At 38.5% G+C, this 24,603-nt stretch overlaps 1 protein-coding gene across 7 annotated transcripts in view; it reads right to left on the bottom strand.

Moving 5' to 3' along the window:
- The window catches only part of st3gal3a (ST3 beta-galactoside alpha-2,3-sialyltransferase 3a), a 36,311-nt gene extending 25,226 nt beyond the window's left edge, over positions 1-11,085 (bottom strand). For 5 of the 7 annotated variants that reach the window (XR_009672842.1, XR_009672841.1, XR_009672843.1 and 2 more), the window contains exons 1-2: positions 10,833-11,084; positions 8,907-9,057 (exon numbers count right to left, since the gene is read on the bottom strand). Coding sequence is in view for 4 of the 7 variants with exons in the window: in XM_061034905.1 (XP_060890888.1) it covers positions 8,907-9,030 (124 nt within the window). In the remaining 3 variants the exon portion in view is untranslated. Of the gene's footprint in view, positions 1-8,906; positions 9,058-10,567; positions 10,689-10,832 lie in introns of all 7 variants that reach the window. The other 2 variants (XM_061034906.1, XM_061034909.1) reach the window with 2 other exon arrangements.
- Positions 11,086-24,603: the final 13,518 nt, after the last annotated feature.

The following is a 24,603-nucleotide window of genomic DNA, read 5'->3' as shown; positions in this document are numbered from 1 at the left end:
CTATGAGTTTATGGGGGGGGGGGGGGTGGCACTGAAGCTACAGAACTATTACAGATCAGTGGGTGGGACCTCACGCCCAGAATCTATGCTATGAGGCTCTATGGAGAAAGTTGGGAAGAACAAAAGTTTGATAAAATTATGTTTCACCTTCAAGCTGATATGGATGAAGGGGATTTTGAAGGTCTTGTGCTCGAATCGGATGTTCCTGGCTATCTCTACTAGCCGCAATATAGTGACTAGGCAGCTGCTGCCGACAGTCAGGTCTCATGCCTCGACTGCAAGACCCGCTTGTTGGCGGTGGTGAGGACGAGGAGCCCGGGCTGCCTCGAGCTGGGGCAGACTGGTAGTGTCGGTGCTCTCACTGTTTGTCTATGGACACAGACATAGAGTCTGTTTTCTGCCAGGAATTTCCAAGATCAATTCTGGAAGAAATCTCTGAATCAGTTGAGGAAACGGCCGTTTGTGTTGTAGTAGTATCACTTTGATATTTTTAAGTCTATTCTTTTGGGCAGTACTGTAACCGTGTAACGTTTAATTTTTGTAGTTGCAGGCTGAAGAAACTAGCATTACAGTGAACATCAAGTCCAGCCAACTCTCATTAGCAACCCCTACCTTTATCGCTGAAATATTTTTCTGGGGGTTCTGGGTGAACTCCCATGATTCCCTGCCAGCCTCAACGTCATCTTTTTTATCGTATTGATTGAGAGCCCCCTGGTGGTTGAATCTACATGCTGTGCCTTTAAAGTCAATAAACAGGCTCCACCTTTGTCATAATAACTGGCAATAAAAAAATCAGGTAAAAAGAAATTCTGGGGAAAAATAATAATCAAAATTCATGGTGGAAAAGCAAGCAGCCACCTCCAGTCTTCAAAAATTAAGACTATGAGGAAGTGCAAAGTCCTGCAGTTAGTCGAGTGTCCACTAGAGGCTGGCTCCAGGAACACTGGAAGTCACATACACATGACAGCCAAAAAAGCTGTTTACAGAATAAATAAACATGTTTACAACCTGGTTCAAAAAACAAATATGTCAGATTAGTTATTGTCATCACTGGCACTTTTTTTTACAACGGCTCCTTTTTGATTTTATGAACGATACTTGTTATCCATAGTTAGTGTAGCTGACATGATTGACGGTTTGTCAGGAGGTTTAAAACCCACCTCAGCTCCAGCACTCAGCCTGTCGTTAGTTTGACTGAAAGTTAGACTGAGACAGGATTTCCAGCATGGAGGCTGCTGCTGATGAGCCACCTGCCATAACAGATGGCTGACGTCACTCAGACTTCAAACATTCTTATTTACACTTGATGGGAAAAAGACATCTGAAAATAAAAAGACATGGAATACAAGAAATTAATGTTACTGTAATTTCTTGTTATGTAATTTATATTTTGTATCCATTAATTTGCAGGGATGTTCTTTAATTTAAAATGAATTACAACATTTTATCTTGGACATTATTATGTACAGCTGCTCATGATGGCTTAAATGTGTCTCAATTTCACATGTTATGAAACTCAGAAAATACTGGCATTGACGATCATGTTGCTTGACCCTATAGCAACAAGACAAGAAGATAAATATTCAATGCTTGACTTCTCTGTAGCAGTGACGAGAAAACCCTTAAGGTTCCTATGGAAGGTTTGATATCTTTTCAAATGGACTGGCGCCCTCACCTGGTTAAAGGTTATATGAATACCTTCTCCTTTCTCTTCCTAAACAGACACATACATGACAATTTATTTTACTGATGATTTCTACATTTAGTTTTCAGAGTCCTCCCTCCACATTCTCTTTGATAACACACCCATAAAAGACAAGGACGTTTAGAAGGTCGACCACACTGTATAAATCAGTTGGCACAGATCCTTCAGAAATATGTAGTTGCAGAATTTCTACTTGTAAAGCTGTAGCTTTAAACAGGTAACCTATGCACAGTTAATATATGATTTAGTATGGCATTATTTTGGTTAAACATAATCCAGACTGCGATTACTTGACATGTGAGAGAGGGGGGGGGGGGAAGAGAGCGAAAGAGAGAGAGATAGAGCGAGAGAGCAAGAGAGAGGGGGAGAGAAAGAGCAAGAGAGGGAGAGAGCAAGAGAGAGAGAGCGAGGGAGCGAGAGAGAGGGAGAGAGAGCGCGCGAGAGAGAGAGCAAGGGAGAGCGGGAGAGAGAGCAAGGGAGAGAGAGAAAGACAGAGAGAGAGGGAGAGAGAGAGAGCGAGAGAGAGAGAGGGAGAGAGAGCGAGAGGGAGGGAGAGAGAGAGACAGAGTGAGGGAGAGAGAGAGAGAGCGAGAGAGGGAGAGAGAGAGACAGAGAGTGAGGGAGAGAGAGAGAGCGAGAGAGAGAGAGAGACAGAGAGTGAGGGAGAGAGAGAGAGAGCGAGAGAGACAGAGAGAGAGACAGAGAGTGAGGGAGAGAGAGAGCGAGAGAGAGACAGAGAGTGAGGGAGAGAGAGAGAGCGAGAGAGAGAGACAGAGAGTGAGGGAGAGAGAGAGAGCGAGAGAGAGAGACAGAGAGTGAGGGAGAGAGAGAGAGCGAGAGAGAGAGAGACAGAGAGTGAGGGAGAGAGAGAGAGCGAGAGAGAGGGAGAGAGAGAGCGAGAGAGAGGGAGAGAGGGAGTGAGAGAGAGAGAGAGGAGAAGATTTGACTGTAGCCTGCACACAGATTTTACCTGCCACTTTAGCGTGTTGCGACTCGGCTCAATAAGTCTCTATAACGTTTTACAACCTTAACGAGTCAAACAAAGATAGAAAACACACATTTATGTTTTAAACAGTTAAGTTTGCTAGCTAGTATGGTCTCGTTTTTTCATACCGTCAAAATATAGCAAACTACTTGCAGCATTCAGGTGACTTTTCATGCTTGTTGTGCCACCGTGGTGGTAGGCACACTGCCTTTGTCTTCACTAAATTTAAAGTCTTTGGCATTTTGTCTTCCCTTTAATGGCCAAGGTGAACTGAAGTGTGACGTTCACTGACTGCTGTGAGGATAGGAATATCAGGAACCCAAAAAAAAAAAGAATATTTGAATCCCAAAATTAATAATCGATTGCCGACCCGACGAATGAATATTCAAATAATATTTAAGTCCAGCACTAGTAATAGGCTCCTTTGCATATATCTATTTAACGTGGAAGTTTCCGTCTGATCTTTGCTCTAGAGAGCGAATACATTCAGCTCTATTGTGACCATCTGACTCCAACAGTTTGCTACAGAGATGTGGCAGAGCAGTAATTCCTCTAAATGCATCTAGCAGAGGAGGTGCTTATCTCCTTAGAAACTAACACTTAGGGGTGTTGAAAATAATCATTTAATTGATTCAGGGACAGGACGTAATCGGTTACAAAAAAGCATCTGCTAACCGCTAAATGCGGGTGTTTTGCGCAGCGTTGAGTGAGTTTGTTTGTTTCACCTAAACACACACAGTGGTGTGTAATGAAAGTAACGTAGGATAACAGAGGGATTTGTGACAGAAAACAACATAAATTGAGTCCCGGTCCTGTGCTTGCTGACTTTATGAGCAGAGTCAGCTGGTCCTGCACACTCAGACCACAGTGCTCCGCTGCAGGCTGAAACGGCTTGACTCTGTGTCTCTTTAGCCGACCACAGCACGGGTTAGCATCTTCATTACAGCTAAGGGTGTGTTTCAACTGATGCCTCTCTGTCTTAAGTCCAGGATAACTAAAAGAAGGGGGCTGTGGCGGTTACTCGTGATAAAGTGAGCGGCTGTAAACAAAGTAGACTCCCGACAGTATCACTGCTAATAGTCCATGGGCCAGAGCCCAAAATTTAACTTGTCGGTACCACTCAAGGTGGCAAAGGTTAGTGATGATTTTTGAAAATGTCCATGTCTGTAGATTATATTTTGGTATGATAGACTTTCCTGAGTGGTAACTGAGTCATAGAAACCAGCTCATGAAGAGACCCCCCCCCCCCCCCCCCCCCAAAACTTAAATGCATTTTAGACGCTGGTGCATATCCTGGTTTAGCCCTGTGACATCTAGGAACATCAGGGACACAAAACACAGAAACTGGAATACTCACAAGCATCTAAGGATTCAGGAAATGTATAATATGCCCATACTTTATCATTGTGAAACAATATTATGAGCCCTAAATCAGAACAATGACTGGCAGAAATCTCTCACGTTTACCCTCCCATTTCAACCTGTAATGGAATCAAATGTGACGGGGCTAGAACAAGGTCAAATGTAATTTGTAACAGTTTACTCTGGAGGAGAGTAATTTTGTATCTTTAAAATAAATGTTTACTATGTTTTATAAAACAATGAAAAAATAAATGAACCAAATTAAAAAAATTAAGTACTTTGCTCACTCATACAGTGATTTTATAGGTACGCACTACTCACAGTACTTCCACTGTAAAAAAGTGAATCTTCTTTGAAGCCCACCAGTACCCAGCATCCAGCACATGCCCTTTCTGCTTCAACCAGTACAGCTGTTCCAGCATGTAAAGAAATTAGTGAGCCTGCAAGCTAGCTAGAGATCTGTGATTGACCCGGAAATGGAAACAAAGCTATGTTTTGGAGGGTTTTAGAATATGTGTACACATATATGGCAATTGACTGTGGTTTACATTGCTCTCAGTCTATAACATATAAATGGACAAACAGTTATGAACAAGTTAAACAAATAATACATATTGACTGTGCTAACTTTACCCTCAACATACTGTATTGTTATTGTACATGATAGAAGGATTATCATAAAATTTCAACCAATTGCCCAAGCTTTGATTTGCTGCACCACTAGCCTGTGCACATCAGTACAGCCTTAACAACAATAACTTGCTGAATGCCTGACATACTGATTTGGATTGTTTAACAACCTGCATAGCATTAAGCATATACCACAGACTGTAAATATTACTGGACGAAGCCTGAGTGACGTCACCCATCTGTTTCGGCAGGAGGCTCTGGGGGCTCATCAGCAGCCGCCCTGATGGAAATCCTGTCTCACCCTAACTTTCAGTCAACCTAACGACAGGCTGAGTGCTGGAGCTGAGGCGGGTTTTAAGCCTCTTGACAAATCGTTGCATCGCACCCACCTGTCAATCAGGTGAGCTAGGCGCCTAACTATAGATAATTCATTGAGTTTTCAAATCAAAACGGAGCCGTTCAACAAAAATTCACCCCCCGTACAGTGTGTGCCAGTGATGACAATAACTAATCAGACCTAAGTTTCAGCAAAAAGTGTTGACTCCTGGAGATCTCTGCTCAGGCCAGCTCAGATACAAAACCATGAACCAGTTTTGGAACTGGCAAAAGACATTCCTGAAGGTCAGGTCATTTCAGAAATCTACTACCTCAGAAAGTGAAGAAGCAACATCACTGTGGAGAAAGACCTTAATGGAATTCTTGCAAGAATGAAAAGAAAAGAAAACCGTCAGTGGTTGTCCTGAAGGGACAAAATCTGAAAGAAAGACCGAATAGCAGAGATTAACTGTAACAGTGACAAGAACCATGAGCTGATGCAAAAATCAGCGGTGCATCCACAATGAAAATCGACAGCAGAAGTCTTAAAGTTGTGAGTCCATGTAGCAGGACACAACCATAGATCCTCTTGATGTCTACTACCAGACAACAATCAAAGATGCTGAAAGACAGATCAGGGGTATAGGGGTCATGTACACCACCTTGCAATGCAGAATTTCTCTGTATCTTGGGCTCTGGCGGTTTTCTTTTCTTTTTCAAGGATTCCATTAAGGTCTTTCCTCATAGTAAAGATGCTTCATCTCGTTGATGTGTAACAGGTATCCTCATTTCTAAAACCTCGAAATTCAATATGCTATTCTCGTTGAGCAACAACTCCTTATTTGAATATCATGACATCATGGCTACTGCTCCAATTAAATTATAAATTTCCATTATTTACCGTCCACAAGGTGTCATCATGAGGATTGTGTTGTGGAAATGGACATGTAACTGTCAGATATCCCTGATGATGGAACACCACTGATTGAACATCCTCACAAGCTCGGGTCACCTCTCTGCTAAAAAACCCCCAAACTCAACCCAGCCCAGGTTGAAAACTACAGACTGGTTTCTCTTCTGCCCTTTCTGTCAAAAATACTTGAGCGCACAGTCTTTAATCAAGTCTCTGAGTACCTTTCCACAAATTTCAACTAATTGCCCAAGCTTTTATTTGCTGCACCACTAGCCTGTGCACATCAGTACAGCCTTAACAACAAGATCTGTTTGACCAAAATCAGTCAGGGGGCTTTAAGGGGGGCCACTCTATGGAGACTGTACTACTGTCAGTAAAAGAATCCCTCACTTGTCTAGAGCTGTGGGTCAGTCCTCAGTTCTATTACTGCTAGACCTGTCTGCTGCCTTTGACACAGTTAATCATCAAATCCTCCTATCCATGCTCTCTGAACTTGGCATCTCAGGATCTGCCCTTTGCTGGTTCGTTCCCTACCTCTATGTGAGATCTTTTAGAGTGTTTGGAAGGGAAAAGTGTCCACTTGTGCACACTTTATCCACAGGAGTACCCCAAGAGTCAGTGCTTGGTCCCCTTCTCTTCTCCATATACACAAGCTCACTTGGTTCAATAATCCGCTCTCATGGCTGCTCATACCACTGCTATGCTGACGATACCCAGCTCTTCCTGTCATTCCCGCCAGACGATGTTACAGTCTCTGCAAGAATCTCATCATGCCTTGCTGATATCTCTAAATGGATGAATGAACGGCACCTTCAACTCAATCTTTCAAAGACTGAGCTCCTTGTCATCCCAGCCAGTCCCTCTATGCAACCACAGATCAATATCCAGCTTGGAACAACCAAATTCATGCCCACAAAGTCTGCCCGGAACCTGGGTGTCATGATTGATGACCAGCTAACTTTTAAGGTTTGATTGCCCGGTCATGTCGATTTGCCCTGTACAACATCAGGAAGATCAGACCTTACCTGTCAGAACATGCTACACATCTCCTGGTACAGGCTCTTGTGATATCACGCATTGACTATTGCAACTCTCTACTGGCAGGTGCACAAATGCACCATGCAGCATCAAACCTTTGCAAGTGATCTGATTAGAACTCTGAGAACTGCTGTCAATGTTGTGCTTTGCCTCTGGTCACTTCCTGTCAGCACCTGTGTGTCCAATCGGACTCAAAGCTGATCGTTTGCTCTTACTGACATTGTTCCCTTTTTTCTAAATCCTTGCTTGTGTTGTACTTACTCTCTGATGTACATCGCTTTGGATGAAAGCGTCTGCTAATTGAATTGTAGAAATCAACACTTTCTGAGGTAGTAGATTACTGAAATGACCTGACCTTCAGCAATGTCTTTTGCCTTTTGTCTTATTTATTTTTTCATTGTTTTATAAAACATAGTAAACATTTATTTTAAAGATACAAAATTACTCTCCTCCAGAGTAAACTGTTACAAATTACATTTGACCTTGTTCTAGCCCCGTCACATTTGATTCCATTACAAGCTGAAATGAGAGATTTCTGCCAGTCATTGTTCTGATTTAGGGCTCATAATATTGTTTCACAATGATAAAGTATGGGCATATTATACATTTCCTGAATCCTTAGATGCTTGTGAGTATTCCAGTTTCTGTGTTTTGTGTCCCTGATGTTCCTAGATGTCACAGGGCTAAAGAGCCACAGTTACCTCAATGTATGTCAGAAAGATTCACAATTGGTCTTGAATGGAAGCCAAGAATGTCCCCTTTTAAGATGATACCAAACACAATAGTAATAAACATTGAAAAATGTCCTGAACATGAGCCTAAACCAGGATATGCACCAGCGTCTAAAATGCATTTAAGTTTGGGGGGGGGGGGGGTCTCTTCATGAGCTGGTTTCTATGACTCAGCTACCACTCAGGAGAGTCTATCATACCAAAATATAATCTACAGACATGGACATTTTCAAAAATCATCCCTAACCTTTGCCATCTTGAGTGGTACCGGAATCTGGTCTGGCCCATGGACTATAAGTGCACCTCCGCTAAAGCTGCGTTCGTTCGATGATAAACACATTCTATTCCCGACAAGTTCTTCACAATGAAAGTCCCCGGCCTATCTGAATTTGAAGTGCTTTTATTGTGAAACACTCATATCAGGAAATGGGGCGTTTACAGCAGTAGCAACTTAACACAACTTGTCTGAAATAAGGACAGAAACAAAACTAACCCTGAACAAAGCTCACAGCTAAAGGCTACAACGTCCTGAGAAGAGAACACACAGTGACTTAAAAACATCTTTCTCTAATATAATAAACTAAACACACAGAGACTTAAAAACATCTTTCTCTCGTATAATAAACTAAACACACAGAGACTTATACTTTTTACCTATACTGTAGGCTACCTCTATAATTTATTCATTTTAACTTACAATGTAAAGATATTGATAATGACATTGTTGTCTAAATCACTTTTTTAATTATACAAAAGGAGTTCATATTTATAAGACTGTATGTCTCTGTTTATGAAAAAGTAGCCATGTGCAGTAATATAGAAAAGTGAGGATGAATCGTGATGCATCGTGATATCGAATCGAATCGTGAGACCAGTGAAGACGCACAGCTCTACTAACACTATATATTAATTTTTGCGCTATAACAAACTCAGATGTGACCACCATTTTAAAATAAATTATTAATTTTCTTTGGGAAATTTCGGACTCCTCCCATCTTTTGCCATTAGCCAGGTTATGACAATAGGGTGGTTGTTGGTTAATTATTTTGTCCAATAAATGTTAATAATTCTTTTAAAGAACATCATTACCAAAACATCGTTCCACTTGAACTCCACTGCTACAACTCCAAACTAGGGGAAACACTGCAGAGGCAATACGTCCTCTAACTGAAAATGATACTTTATGTTGTCATAGACATTACGCCCACTTATCAGAGGTACACTCACATGATATGTTGCTCCATCCGCGTAAACTGATCCTCCCTGAAGAGTAGTAGAGGAAACCCAAGGCCAGCATGGAGCACAAGCCCAGGAGGAAGTTGCGACTGGGTTTCATTCTCATCTCCGGCATGAATACATGGCACTTCCAGAGTGGAGCCTGTTCCAGCAGAAAACAACCTGGTTAGTCCTGCACTTATAAACAGAATCAAATTAATCAACACAATCACCTGCAGAGAGTCAGATTAAAGAACTGTTTTACTGAAGATGGAACTTTCTTTTTAGAAACATTCAGTGTGGTGCTGTAGGTGGATGGAGACTGGTCATGTGTCATGTCCAGCTTACATCCTACAACTAGAGGTCGAATTAGGGCCTGCGATGCATATTCAAAGCTGATTGTTTGCTCTTACTGACATTGTCCCCTTTTTTCTAAATCCTTGCTTGTGTTGTTCTTACTCTCTGATGTACGTCGCTTTGGATCAAAGCGTCTGCTAAGTGAATTGTAGAATATTTATCCTTGAGTTCACTACAGTAATAAAACTAATAAGGAAATCCTAATAAAGCTGCTTCTGGTTTTTTTCTCTCTCCATTTAGGCCAACTAATCCTCTATCCAATCATAATGTTCTTCTGGTTTGTTCTGTTAAGGATTTTTTGTTGTTGTTGAAATTGTTTTAGCTCTTTGGGAAGGCTTTCCTTGCGCCCATACAATAACTTGGTTTAGCAGAAGTTGCATCTACATATAACACTTTGATCCTGAGTCAGATTTTCAATCTTACATTTTATGATTTCAAAAATACATTTGAAAGCTTTCAAAACAAGTTGACTCCATTTCATTGATTTTAGACATGAGAGATGTGAAGCTGCATATCTGACTAGGAAGGACTTCTCACAATATTACTATGTTGAGACAAATGAAAATAAGATGTACTTTTATTGTCCCCTTGGGAAAATGATCCTCCCACTCCGCACGACTGCAATTTACAAGTAATATGACTACAGACGTCTGTGTACACATATTGTGTGTCTTTGTGTACACATATTGTGTGTCTTTGTGTAAACATATTGTGTGTCTTTGTGTACACATATTGTGTGTCTTTGTGTACAGTCTTCCTCAGTGAAGGGTTCAGTTCTTAGCTGTTCACAAGTGAACCATATGATGTAGTTCAAACTGGACCTTCAGATGATTATATTTTCACAATGTTATGCACAGCAATGGGCCTTATTACACCCAAATAATGTAATGTGTACTTGAAGTTGACCTATGTTCATGGTACCAAAGGGTGAACTGTTATTTATTGCATTCGTTCATTTAACAGAGACACATGCAATGGACTACATTTGTAAAATACGAAGTATATACTTTACAGGTTTTTAGCCATGGCTAATTTGCATCACTGGCTTCACTTTAATGATTAAAACAAGAATTAGACTTAACGAAACAGAAATAGTGACACTATATTATAAACTCAATGCGATTAAGAAACTAAATTAGAAGATGAGGATTATAAGAGGACTCAGTCAATGCTCACAGACTTTCTTCAGGATCAGCCTCTGTGTTTATTATCATATCAAATAATAGCAAACTTGTAGAAACTTGCAGCAAAACTGGGAAGGAGTGTTGAGTCCGTGCAGGACTTGGCTTAAGGTCGCTAATTTCATTTACACTAACCTTAAGTAGAACCTTGTTTAGTGACGGGGTTTCTGTGCCAGGGTGTTATTGCAGCTAGCAGCTAGCTGGTTCCCCATGTTTGACTGTCGCGTATTAGCAATAGCAGAATCTTCTGCTGATTCTTAAGATGGATGAAAAACACACTGTCCGTCATGTAAACAGGCCTGTCGCGATAAACTGGCTCATTGTAATAACAAATTGATCAAATAACCAAAAGCATGACTAGCTTGCTAGAATAGCCCGCAAGTCGTTCATAGACTCTTACCAGACAGGTCGGGTACCGTTAACGGAAATGTTCAAGTTGACCTCGAATCCGAAGGTGCTTCCTGCCACCGCATTAGCCTCCAAGCATCAGACATGCATTGTTCAACATTAATGTTCAGTCAAAACATCCCAAAAGTAGCAAATAGAGCTCAATGTAATCACGCCACTTGAGGGGCAGACACAGTGTCCCCCCTCCCCTTTGTGAAGGCTCCAGGCAGACACTGCTGCCGAGTTGTTCCTGTCCACATGCATCTCTCGGGAACGCGCTTGCAACAAGTAGAGAATATGAATAAATATTGCACAGGTAAGAGAAAAATATCTACTCTGCAGTAGAAAAATATTATACCAGAAAAATAAATCTATGTTCAGGTAGAAGTGTATAAATAGTAGTGGTAATTAAAAAGGAATATAGTGTTTATATTTTACAGAAGGGAATTATATTACACTGTGTGTGTGTGTGTGTGTGTGTGTGTGTGTGTGTGTGTGTGTGTGTGTGTGTGTGTGTGTGCGTGTGTTCTGGCAAGTTTCACTTTATGGGGACAACCATCTGTTTACACAGTCACGGATTGGGGACCTCTAGTGGAATGGGGACAAAAAATCAGGTCCACAAAATGGAAACCCTTTAACATTTCTTTAGGAGCCATGCTGAAGGTTCCTAAGTGATTTTCAGCATTGGTGGACACAGCTGCGCCTCCCCCCCCCTCAGTTTTAAACTGGTACTGCACTGTCTGCTCTTCACACAAACATTTTTCCAAATATGGTTAATCCCACCCACTTTATGGTTCCCATTATCAAAGATTTTAAAAGCATCAATATTTTCTGTGTTAAAGGGGTCATATTATGCCCTTTTTGGGGTTCATATATTTAATTTATGTGCTTATTAAAGTATGTTCACAATCGCAGCGCGCAGCGCGGTCTCTCTGCAAAGCATACAGCCTGCTTGGCATCACAGGTGCACCCAGAGAAAGTCCATCAAAACCACCACAGAGGCAGCCAAGAAGGCCTCTAGATGGCAGTGAATCAAGAGGGGCGATCCGTGGGAACATGCTACTTAGAGACAAGCCGGGACTTGATCAATCCCGGCTGGGTCGCCTGGGTAAGGGTGAATGATGTTGAAAGACCCGAACACCCAATGACCCCAGGTTCCATCACTGATGATGTGTCTAAGTGCATCAATAGATGTATATTGAACTATCATTCAAAAAGGTTATTACAATAGATGGCTATTGACATACTAATAACAATTTCTGTCAATTATGTAACATAAGAGTAATACATGACTTAGGCAACATGCCTTTTAACATGCCTTTTGCATTTTAACATGCTTTTGTGACTTAGGCAATTTTAAACATTCAACTCTGTCAACAATAAAGCATAGCTAACACACTAACTAAACATACTGTAATGCTGAGGATGGGGGACGAGCCCTGAATCATGGAAATAACTTCAGTGATAGAGTGGTTTGTTGTCGTTCTTATTGAAGCAGCTTCTTGAAAAGCTTGTAAAATTGCCTAAGTCACATTGACTTTTGACTTAGGCAAAATAAAACGGCCTAAGTCACACTCTTGACATAGGCCATTATACTACGGGGGGGAGAATAGTATGCTCTGTTTAACTGAGGTTGTAGGCAACTTTACCAGAGGTGGCAAGCATCATGAGGAGATGATTGTATAAATCGTTTTTTAACACCCATTAATAAGCGAACGCTTAACTGAAATAAATACAAATAAAAAATAAAATAGACTCTGACGCTTCCATGTACGAGCCAAATTAACTGATTTTACTTAATAAAACAAATGTAGTAAAAGTAAATATAGGAAGAACCTATATAACATCAGCATACCTTAATTAAACATTGTGAGAGTAATCTCTAAGAATTAGGAGAATATTAGTCTCTTCCAATCTGTCATTCAAGACAAACAATGCGTTAAACAATCAACAAAATTGATAACCATCACAGATCAATGCAATATAAAAACAGAAAGAGATAGTATACTATACATTCTATAGCCAATAACAAGTAATATGATTATAACATATTCTAAACATATAATTATAGGGCTTACATGTCCAACAAATCCTAACCACTAGATGGCAGTAGTGCTCCACACTAAAAAGCTCTTAAAATCAGCTCTTTCTCATTTGGTATTGAAATCGTAATCAGATAATTCAGTCACATTAGTTATCACAATTTTATATATATAACCCAGAGATTAAATGGCCATTCATTTGAGTCAGAATATAACACATGTTGGTTTGGACCCAATGTTCCTTGGCAGATGTTTAATTGTGGATTACACACAAATGTTCCTCTGCTACAATGTTGTATATCTTTGTAACATTATATGGGAGATAAACTCCGGAGATAGGGGACTTATGACAACACTGCTAGCTGCAAGTAAAAAAAGTCATAACTCGTAAGTGCTTGAAACCCCAGGCACCCTCGATTGAGGAATGGATAGACATAGTTTACCAAATATGTACGAAGGAGAAACTCACATATTCACTAACATTAAGAAAAAATAATTTGTCTTTTCTAACTTTTTTACAACACAATTTCCAGGTGTAGAGTTACTGCTGATGTCAGAACATTAATTAAAGCAAATATTAAGCACAAAAAGCTATCTAAAACACACCTAACAGACATTACCGAGGGACTAAGAAGTTAACGTTTGTAACCTAGCAACAATGAACACTGGTGAGAAGCACTGAAATATCAATCAATTCAATCAATACATTTTTATTTGTACAGTGTCAACTCATAACAAGTGTTATCTCGAGAAATTTTACAAAAAGCAGGTAAAGACCTTACTCTTTGTCTGTTAACATTACAAAAGAGCAGGTAAAAAGACCTTACTTATTGTTATGTTACAAAAAGCAGGTAAAAGACCTTACTTATTGCTATGTTACAAAGACCCGGTCTATCCATCATGAGCACTTTAGCAAAGCAGCAAAAGTAACAGATCTTCCATGTGTCCATACTCTAATATCTCAGCAGGTATTCAAAGTATTAATCAGATATTCAAGGTTCCTGTACAAAGAAAGCTCTGCCACATTTTGTGGGGAGCTTAATCTTTAAGTTTTCTACCAGAAGCTCCTCAATGATGTCAATGTTTTCACCTTTCAGCGGAAGTGTCTGTGCACACAATGATGGTTCTCAGAGGATGTATTGCAATGATTTTTCTGCGACTGAATCACAATGAGAATTTGCGGTTTACAGCATTTAAAAAAAATGTTTTATGAACGCACCACTTATAACGCATCATAAGCACTTTTATAAAACGGTGCTGATCAGTGATTATAAGCATTTATAACAACTCATAGCACTGTTTATGAAGTGTTATAAGTAGTGAAAATAATGCATTATGAAGGAAAGATTAATAATGGTAAATGGACTCAAGCTTGTTGTAGCGTAATTAAATTATTAAGATGTTATATCTTTATTTAACCTCGGATTAAAAGAAGGGGGCACCACTTCCTGTTAAAGGAAGAAAATAACTTTAATGGTATAAGTTAATTAATTAATTAATCAGTCAGTTTCATATCTTGAAAGAAGTAAGTTCTGGAAATGTTAAACAAGAAAACACACAGACAAAGTCCTGAATTTTATGTGTAAAATTTAATATAAAAAGGGGTAAACAATAATGTATAGATGAAACAGATAAAGAATATGATTATTATGATTAAGATAATGCAATTATAATGTATGGTGACATTATATATTTAGTAATGAGATAAGACACGGTATTGTTTGAATGACTTAATCAGAAAATGGTCGAAAAGAAAAAGTTGCTAAAGAAATTTTGGGATTCTATTTGGATTTTAAGGAGGAATCTGAATAGACACGACTCAAGACTCAATCTTCCAACACCCCTTGCCACCAGCAGTCTTACTGTGAGATGTGTTCAATTGAACTCCGCCGGCTGGTCCCACGTTTCAGTCTCTGGCAAGCGGTTCTTTTCAGGCCCAGAGAGGTCCACGGGCCAGATTAGCTGCCTTAACAACTTGGTCGGAGTGTGCAGCTGGGATGGAGATTGTACGTCGGTTCAGCCGTTGTCTCAGAAGCTCCAAGAGGATCCAACAGGAAAAATATTAAAGGGTCTTTTGATACGTCGATTTCCAATTCAGATTAACCGGATGGCCATCTTGATGAATCCAAATTAAGTAATTGGCGTTCAAAATTGAAGAGCAAAGACTTTAGAGAAGAAAGTTCAAAAACCTTGCTTGAGCCAGAAAGAATTGATGTTTCCAAAAATTGTGCGTGAAAAAGAAAGTTTGGCAGAGACTCGTCTCTACGGCACAAACTTAAAAGAAGTGATTCGGACTGAAGTCCGAAGAGAAGAGAGCAAGAGCTGAAGCTCTAAACTTCAAGAAACCAAAACAAACTAAAACTAAAGAGCTGAGCTCAGTGTGAGCTCTTATCAGCTGGATGAGAAGAGGGGGGTCTGCAGGCAAAGAGGGGTGCCGCCCACGGGTGACTCCCATTCTGACCGGAGGACAATTGTTTAAACTAAACCGAGTTTACTCAATAAGATTAAGAATAAGAATCTAAACATATATACGTCACCATACATTCATTTCAATATTATTTCTATCAGATCCACGTTGATGTAGGTTCACGTCATATATTTAGACAAACATTTCTATCAGATTCATGTTGATGTACGTTCACGTCATATATTTAGACAAACATTTCTATCAGATTCATGTTGAGATGAAAATCACACCATCTGGGAACATCCTCAGTTAATCCCATCCTGTAGGTGAACAAAAACATGTTATACAGTCAACATTCTTAATAAGACATATTAATAAAGTAGGAAAAGAAGTTGGTGTCTTTAAATAACACCTTCTATATCTAATATCAAAGAGTATGCTTTATAACACCTCTAAATGTATAATTATGAAGGTTACGTATTCATGGATATTCTAACACTAGATGGCAATAGCGCTCCACGTCAAATTCCTATTAAACATAATATAACTCTTATTCCTGTTCTGAAGATCAGATTTTTGATGATTATAATACGTTCAATGTGACAATTACAAATATCTAGATGAAGAAAGACATAAATGTTCATTTGATGCAGAATTGAAAGCTGTGGTTTAATTCAGTTCTTCAGCAGTCCTTCAACAGATGGTCAATTTTACGACTTTGCAGAGACTGGTTTCGGTCATAGTTCATGTCTTTGGGGTCAATTCGTAGATAGCAGAGTGTTCTGTTTCCGCTCGGTTGTTTATTCAAGGTGTTGTAAAAGTTCATAATATCCTGTCTTCCAGAGCCTGTCTGAGAGGGAGACTTAAATCATTGATCAGTTCCTTTGTTTCTTGGTAAAATAAACCCAGATGTTAATGCACAGTCCTGAGTTCTGCAGGAAGAGAGGTTGTAAAACGTGGCTGCTGATAACGGCTACATTGTAAAATTCTGTTCTAGTCTTCTGTCTCCTCAAAGCTCTTTTAGACTGAGGTCACACCTACATATTCAATCACTGATGGTAGAGACTGCTGTGTAAAGAGTCCATCAGTATTAACTCATCCGTTCATACATATTCACACACTGATGGTAGAGGCTGCTGTGTAAAGAGTCCATCAGTATTAACTCATCCATTCATATACATTCACACACTGATGGTAGAGGCTGCTGTGTAAAGAGTTCATCAGTATTAACTCATCCATTCATACACATTCACACACTGATGGTAGAGGCTGCTGAGTAAAGACTCCATCAGTATTAACTCATCCATTCATACACATTCACACACTGATGGTAGAGGCTGCTGAGTAAAGAGTCCATCAGTATTAACTCATCCATTCATACACATTCACACACTGATGGTAGAGGCTGCTGTGTAAAGAGTCCATCAGTATTAACTCATCCATTCATACACATTCACACACTGATGGTAGAGGCTGCTGAGTAGAGTCCGCTGAGTAAAGAGGCTGCTGAGAAAAGAGTCCATCAGTATTAACTCATCCATTCATACACATTCACACGCTGATGGTAGAGGCTGCTGTGTAAAGAGTCCATCAGTATTAACTCATCCATTCATACACATTCACACACTGATGGTAGAGGCTGCTGTGTAGAGAGTCCATCAGTATTAACTCATCCCTTCATACACATTCACACGCTGATGGTAGAGGCTGCTGTGTAAAGAGTCCATCAGTATTAACTCATCCATTCATACACATTCACACACTGATGGTAGAGGCTGCTGTGTAAAGAGTCCATCAGTATTAACTCATCCATTCATACACATTCACACACTGATGGTAGAGGCTGCTGAGTAAAGACTCCATCAGTATTAACTCATCCATTCATACACATTCACACACTGATGGTAGAGGCTGATGAGTAAAGAGTCCATCAGTATTAACTCATTCATTCATACACATTCACACGCTGATGGTAGAGGCTGCTGTGTAAAGAGTCCATCAGTATTAACTCATCCATTCATACACATTCACACACTGATGGTAGAGGCTGCTGAGTAAAGAGTCCATCAGTATTAACTCATCCATTCATACACATTCACACACTGATGGTAGAGGCTGCTGAGTAAAGAGTCCATCAGTATTAATTCATCCATTCACACACATTCACACACTGATGGTAGAGGCTGCTGAGTAAAGAGTCCATCAGTATTAACTCATCCATTCACACACATTCACACACTGATGGTAGAGGCTGCTGAGTAAAGAGTCCATCAGTATTAACTCATTCATTCATACACATTCACACGCTGATGGTAGAGGCTGCTGTGTAAAGAGTCCATCAGTATTAACTCATCCATTCATACACATTCACACACTGATGGTAGAGGCTGCTGAGTAAAGAGTCCATCAGTATTAACTCATCCATTCATACACATTCACACACTGATGGTAGAGGCTGCTGAGTAAAGAGTCCATCAGTATTAACTCATCCATTCACACACATTCACACACTGATGGTAGAGGCTGCTGAGTAAAGAGTCCATCAGTATTAACTCATCCATTCATACACATTCACACACTGATGGTAGAGGCTGCTGAGTAAAGAGTCCATCAGTATTAACTCATCCATTAATAGTCCATTCAGTTCAGGGAAATTTAATATGGTTTATATAGTTTTTAATCATTACAGATGCTCTTACACAGAATATAGCAGTAGAAATATAAAATATAAATAACATGGAATGAAAATAAGATATAAAGTACAAGAAATAGTTTGAAGAATACAGCCATGTACCGAGCTCATGTTAATAACAGATGAGTTACTGTATGTTCTGTACTAAAGCACAGAGAGTTGGGACCTGTTAATGATTTAAATAATTCAGGTTATATTTGTTTCATGTTAAGATGAAGTACTATCCACAATAAATTGCTTAATTTTTCCTAACACAAAATCTGAGACAATTTGATGTGGAATATCATTGTGCAAGTGAGTCAGAGCTGAAAATATCATGATTACAATAAGGTTTATCTTCTTAACTTTAAATAGATGTTGATTACCTGAATACTGTACCTTTGTTGTCTGGGTAGTACACTGTTGAATTTATAAATGTGCTCTTACATACAGATGAATACAGAAAATGCACAAACAAATTGATTTAATGAATAACTGATATTTTCTCTCTTTCTTTGCCATCCTGAAGACCCCGCACTAAAAGTCCACGTTCTCCTGGATCCATGTCACATGCTCGAGCTTCTTCAGAATGACTTTTCAACAGTTGAAGTTCTGGTGAGAGAAGATGGCCAGCAGATAAGACGGCAGTACATGAAGGAGCTCCACAAGCTTCAGGAGGAGGAGGGTTTGCACCTTGGAAGACTGTATTCATGCTTCAGCTGTTCAAATAAAAATAGATCTCCTCCAAACAACTTGCAATCAAACCATTTTCTTCTCATTTTAAAACCCTTTGTCCAGTTTAGATGGGAGAAGTCAATATTATGTGATCTAGATCAGGGAAGACTACATTTATAAATCATTTTTAACTGTTTTTATTCACAAGTTATTGATCTTATTTACTCTCCATGTATCTTGATTTAAGAATGGGGCTGTGTTTAAGGGCAATTTTTTGCAATGACTCTGTTCCATCCCATTTTCAGAAAAAAATGTCAAAAGAATAAAAAGTTGTGTAAAAGTAGACTTCCTTCCCTTAGCTATTGAGTTGAGCATTAATGCACATTTTAGTCTTGTCATTTCAAATCTGAAATGTATACTCATAAGTAGACATAAAGGAGTTCATTTATATAGAAATATTTATTTAATCTGGAAAAACTACTTTCAAAAAGCCTGTTTTTACAGCAGAGATTAACACGTTTACAGCTTGGTACAAAACAAACAAATAGGTGTGATTATCTCATGTCTCGATCGACATACACTGTACGGGGGGTGAATGTTTTGATTTAATCAGTTTTGATTTGATGAAGGATAAGAGTTCTGGAATGGGTGGGAGACAATGTTCAAGATGACAACGAAATAGAGACAGCATCCTCCTCTCTGACACTGCCGTCAGAGAGTCCAGCTCCACTCCAATAAAGTCAATGGCCCTGCAGGTTGTGTGTTATGCTCATTCAGTTAGCATAACACACAACCTGCAGGGCAAGCAGAGAGTCCAGCTCCACTCCAATAACATCACTGGCCCTGCAGGGCAAGTAGTTGGCAAACAGACTTAGCCAGTAAACACAGCAAACAGTAAACCAACTGAAATTAAACTCAATGCAAAACAACGCACACATTGTGATGTGCAGTGTACACCAGACCAAGATAAGGACAAGGTGAGGACCTGAGGACCTGGACACAAACTAATACCAGTCAAGAAAACAGCAATCGATTATCAAGCTTCATGCTGATAATCCATGATGATGTCCATAGAAATAGTCCATAAAGTATATAGCCTATATAACATTTACCGTATATGAGAAGACAAAAGTCTGTAGTCAATTTGTGTTCATTCCACTTTATCAAATCAATATTGAAGTCACCACAAACAAAAAGTTGTTTCTTATCACATACCTTTCCTAAAATATCAACAATAATATTCATAAATGAATCAATCAGGAACCAAGCGTTCTATATATGCAACTCAAGATTACACTCTTAAATTTAGTAGAGTGAATTTCAATTGTCAAGCTCTCCATAATTTAATCAACAACTGTACACTCCACTATTTTACATTGAAGATCTGTACAAAAAATGTCACACCACCACCCCTTTTATTCTGCCGGTTTACATTATAAATATTATACCCTTCTAAAACAAAATCAGAACAAGCCTTTTCATTTGTTAACCAAGTCTCACTCGAAACACATGCTTTCATGATTGTATATAGTCTTTGATTTGAACAAAATTTGTAAGGAGGCTTCGGCTGTTGAAATGTACAATAAAAAGCCATACAGATTAAGTTTATTAAACTGATTTTCAGAGTAGAACTCAGCATTAGATTTGATATCTTTGTAAAAATGTACATCTGGATCAATGTCTTTTTCAAAACTAATAGATTTATATTCTATTAACTTTAGAAAACTTTGATTTTTTTTTGTTATTACAATTAAACTCAACTAAAGAATTTTCATTTTGAGAGAAATCATCACTCTCCTCCTCCAAAGGAAGATACATGTTTTCATCCGTCATATGAAGAAGAAAAAAATGATATGAAAGTAAATTTTACAGGACTCTTTCAAAACATGCTCCTTGAACTGCCAAAAAAAAGAACATGATATGGAAAAAGCAAGAGTGCCTTGATCCCACCAGACTGTAACCATTGTCACTTATTGTTCCAGATCTCTCACCACAACCACCTAAGCTTGCTCTGGTGGTCCATTTAACTTTATAAATGCTTTTCCATTCCTTGTCCATGTTGCTTGAATTTTGTTTTGTTTTCTGAGTATATGCCATTTCTAGCTATTTCAGCATTTTTCGTTGTCAAATGTTCATTTACATACACCACAGTGTCCTTACATTTTTTTTTGACTGTCTCAGCACATCAATCTAATCCGTTCTGTTAACAAACTGGACAACAATTGTTGGTGTGACACGTTAAAAAGGAATGCACTTACAGTTAAGAATAAAACACAGAGTTCATGATCTGTTACAGGGTTAAATAATTGATTGTGGATAAAAACATTGCATAGTCACAAGAAGTTATATAGAGAGTGATTAAAAAGTATAAATAAGTTAAAATGCTTAAATATCAGTTTTATGTTAAAAGAAAAGGTTAAAGATGCTAAAATGTTTAATAGACATGATTTAGTTCATTCTTTATTGTTAAAAGTAAGATTTGTTGATGTGTATCTGTGATCTACTGAATTGTTTGAGTTATATTATCTGGGAGCGATTGCTTTTGTCTCCGCCCACATACCAGGAGAAATCGCGGTGTTTTCCTCATTACACTAAATGCTCTTGATGAGGAAACACAACTGAATCACTCTCGTGATTATTTATCTCCTTATTCAGGGGTGTAACATTGGCTTGGCATTATCCTTACGTGGAAACGTGTGACAGGCTGAAATGTGCTCACTCTTTAGATGAATGTTCTTAATGCTCAAGAATTTAACAACTTGTTTCTCTAATGTGCGCAGTTCCTCAGGTGATGCATTCTCGCCTTGCCGGTCACTGGCTGCGGCCCTGGCATAGCTGTGATGTTTGGTATCCAGCCCAGAGATCATAAGATCATTGGTAAGAGAGTGCTTCTCCATATCGTCAATCCTTAGTTCCAGTAGTTCAATCCTCTGGTCTTTTTGGTTGATTGTGGCCCTAAGCTCACAGACTTCCTCCATTAGACCCATAAGACTGACTTGCTGTTTGACCACTTTGCTAATCTCCTCAGACATTAAGTTGAGGGTTTTTTTTAATCTCTTCTAGCTCCTCTGCCAGCTTCTTGGTTGTTGTTTTCATCTTCTTCAACTTTGGTCACCAAATAATATATATTCCAGGTAGACTTAATAAGAAAAACTGCTCTGTTGCCGATCACCATCTTCCCCAAGACCCCAAAAATCTCTTCGATCATATCCTGACCAAAATGTTCCAAAAAATGGAACTAAAATGTCATTTTACCACCACTAATGCTTTCATTTTAAGTGGATGGCCCTTCATTTAGGTGATTTTAATAGGAATTCAAGGAGACTGAGACCCAGGACGAGCAGCGGCAGCCATCTTGGATGTCAAAATGTAAAAATGAAGTTAATTAAGTCTCATGAGTTGACAGCATGATAGCTAGTTAGATCTAATTAGCTGGAGAAGCTACATGTAACTTTGAAATTAACCATGTTTTATCATCAATGTTTTCACAAAAACCTTATGTTAATTTTTATGTCTTTGTTTTTTCTGCATAATTCAATTCAAATAAATAAATATATTACTATGATTAGTTAAGGATAAATATTTCTTTAGAGATTAAATTTATTTAGAGAGATCACATTATTTTAACTACATTTTTTTTTTATAGTAACAAAAAATCAAAACTGTTTTACACTACAATAAACAAACAGTATGTATACATCGCACATAAAGTAAGGAAATGTGTGTTTGGTAGATTATGTCTTTGTTGGGTGTGCTATTCATGCCAGAGTGACCAACACAACCACATTGGCTGACTTGCAACAAATGCTGGTTGAAGAATGGGATGCCATCCCACAGCAGTGTGTGACCAGTATAAGGAGGATCGGCCAGGCTGTTGTGGCTGTGTAAGGTTCTTCCACACGATACTGAGGCTCCTGTTTGTTAAATGAATAAATTGTCGATATGTCTGGTTTAGATGGAATACCCATAGAACTTTATCAGAAATTTTTCGACTTAATCAAGAACCCATTACTTTCCTGTTTTAATTTTACGTATAACGTTGGATAACTGTCAAATTCTCAAAAAGAGGGCCTCATTTCATTACTTCTAAAACAGGAAACCAATGATCAATAAGAGGACCCAGTAGATCCTAAGAACTGGAGACAAATCACACTCCAATGTTATGATGTTAAGATACTGGCAAAGTACATAGCCCATAGACTTAAAAAAGTGCTGTCTAATATTATTCATCAGGACCAATCAGGCTTTATGCAGGGTCGCTTCATTGGTAATAACATAAGAAAATTGTTAGAAGTTATAAAAAATTATTAATTAGAAAAAGAGGCTGGCTTGATATTTATTGCTGATTTGGAGAAAGCTTTTGATAAAATTCATTTGGAATCTTTTTTTAAGTGTTTGGGATTTTTTAATTTCAGTGAATCATTGATTAATTGGATTAGAGCTCTATATAATGGTACCAACTTCAAATTTATTAATAATGGATATATGTCTAAGTCTGTTTCCTTATTAAGAGGGGTAAAACAAGGATGTCCACTGTCCCCATATCTGTTCATAATTGCAATAGAAATGTTATCAATTAAAGTAAGATCAAATAAAAACAAAATTATCAATGTTTGCTGATGATGCCAGTTTCCTAATAAATCCAAGACATTCCTGTTTAAAAGCCCTCCTCGAAGACTTAGACGCTTTCTCTAAAATATCTGGTCTAAATCCAAACTTTGGAAAATGTGTTATACTTAGAATAGGGACTTTAAAGGGTGCTAACTTTAGGTTACCATGTAACTTCCCGATTACTTGGACTGATGGACCAGTCAATGTGCTGGGGATAGTGATGTACAATAAATTATAGTAACAAAATGGTTAAGATGGATAAAATGTTACAACCTTGGAGGGGTAAAACCCTAACACTCTTCGGAAAGATTTCTCTGGTAAACTCTCTTGTAGTGCCACAATTCACATATCTCTTTATGTCACTCCCTAGCCCATCTCAGTCCTTTTTTAAGACCCTGGAACAGAAGATTGTATAATAGTAGGTATGAATCAGGTGGGTTAAAACGAATAAATCTGGAAGTATTATGCCTTACTTTAAAGGCTGCTTTTGTTCAAAAGATGTACTTGCATACAGACTGGTTTTTATCCAAGTTAGTGGAAGGTATTCATCCTCTGTTCCAAAGAAGGCTTTACCCCTTTTTGCAAATCCAACCTCGTCATACAGGTTTAGTGGAGAACTTACTGGGAAACTTATCTGTATTTTTGAAAGAGGTAATGCAGAGTTGATTATGTTTCCAATTTAATCCCCCAGAGGGAAGAAATTAGGTTTTGCAGCAGGTTATATGGCTTAACTCTAATATCTTGATTGAAGGGAAGCCAGTTTTTTGGAAGAGTCTCTTTGAAAAAAGCATTTTGTATATAAATGACCTTGTTAATGAAGAGGGAAAACTTATGAATTACATTCATTGAAATGTATGGCGCTAATTGTTCCCTCCAGTCCTTTAATCAAATGTCTTCTGCCCTCATAAATTTAAGTAGAAAAAATAATGATGGAAATTCTAAACTGTTAGTTTGTCAACCTGCTATAAAAACAACAGATGGTTACAAAACAGGAAGATAAACCAAAACATATATAACTTCTATTTAACAAACCGGTCCTTGGGAAATATTCCATACACTACCTTTAAAAAATTGGAGGATACTCTTGATTTCCCTATAACTGGTTTTTGGGTTGATATATAAAACAGCTGTTGACTCATACACAAGGTACTTTCAATTAAAAATGATTTATAACTTCCTTGCTACTAGAAGAATGTTAAATATCTGGGGAATTAGTCAATCAGATGAGTACAGGTTTTGTTGTACAGAACCTGAGTCAACATTACATCTTTTTTGGTATTGTGATATTGTAGCTGCATTTTGGGAAGATGTTAAAAAAATGTGTTTGAAAATGAGATTGCACCTAGATTTGGATCTATTCTCTGTGGTGTTAGGGGAT

Source organism: Labrus mixtus, chromosome 3 (assembly GCF_963584025.1).
Source record: "Labrus mixtus chromosome 3, fLabMix1.1, whole genome shotgun sequence".
In the NCBI taxonomy this organism is placed as follows: Eukaryota; Metazoa; Chordata; class Actinopteri; order Labriformes; family Labridae; genus Labrus; species Labrus mixtus.
This window is presented reverse-complemented; position numbering and strand designations above follow the sequence as displayed.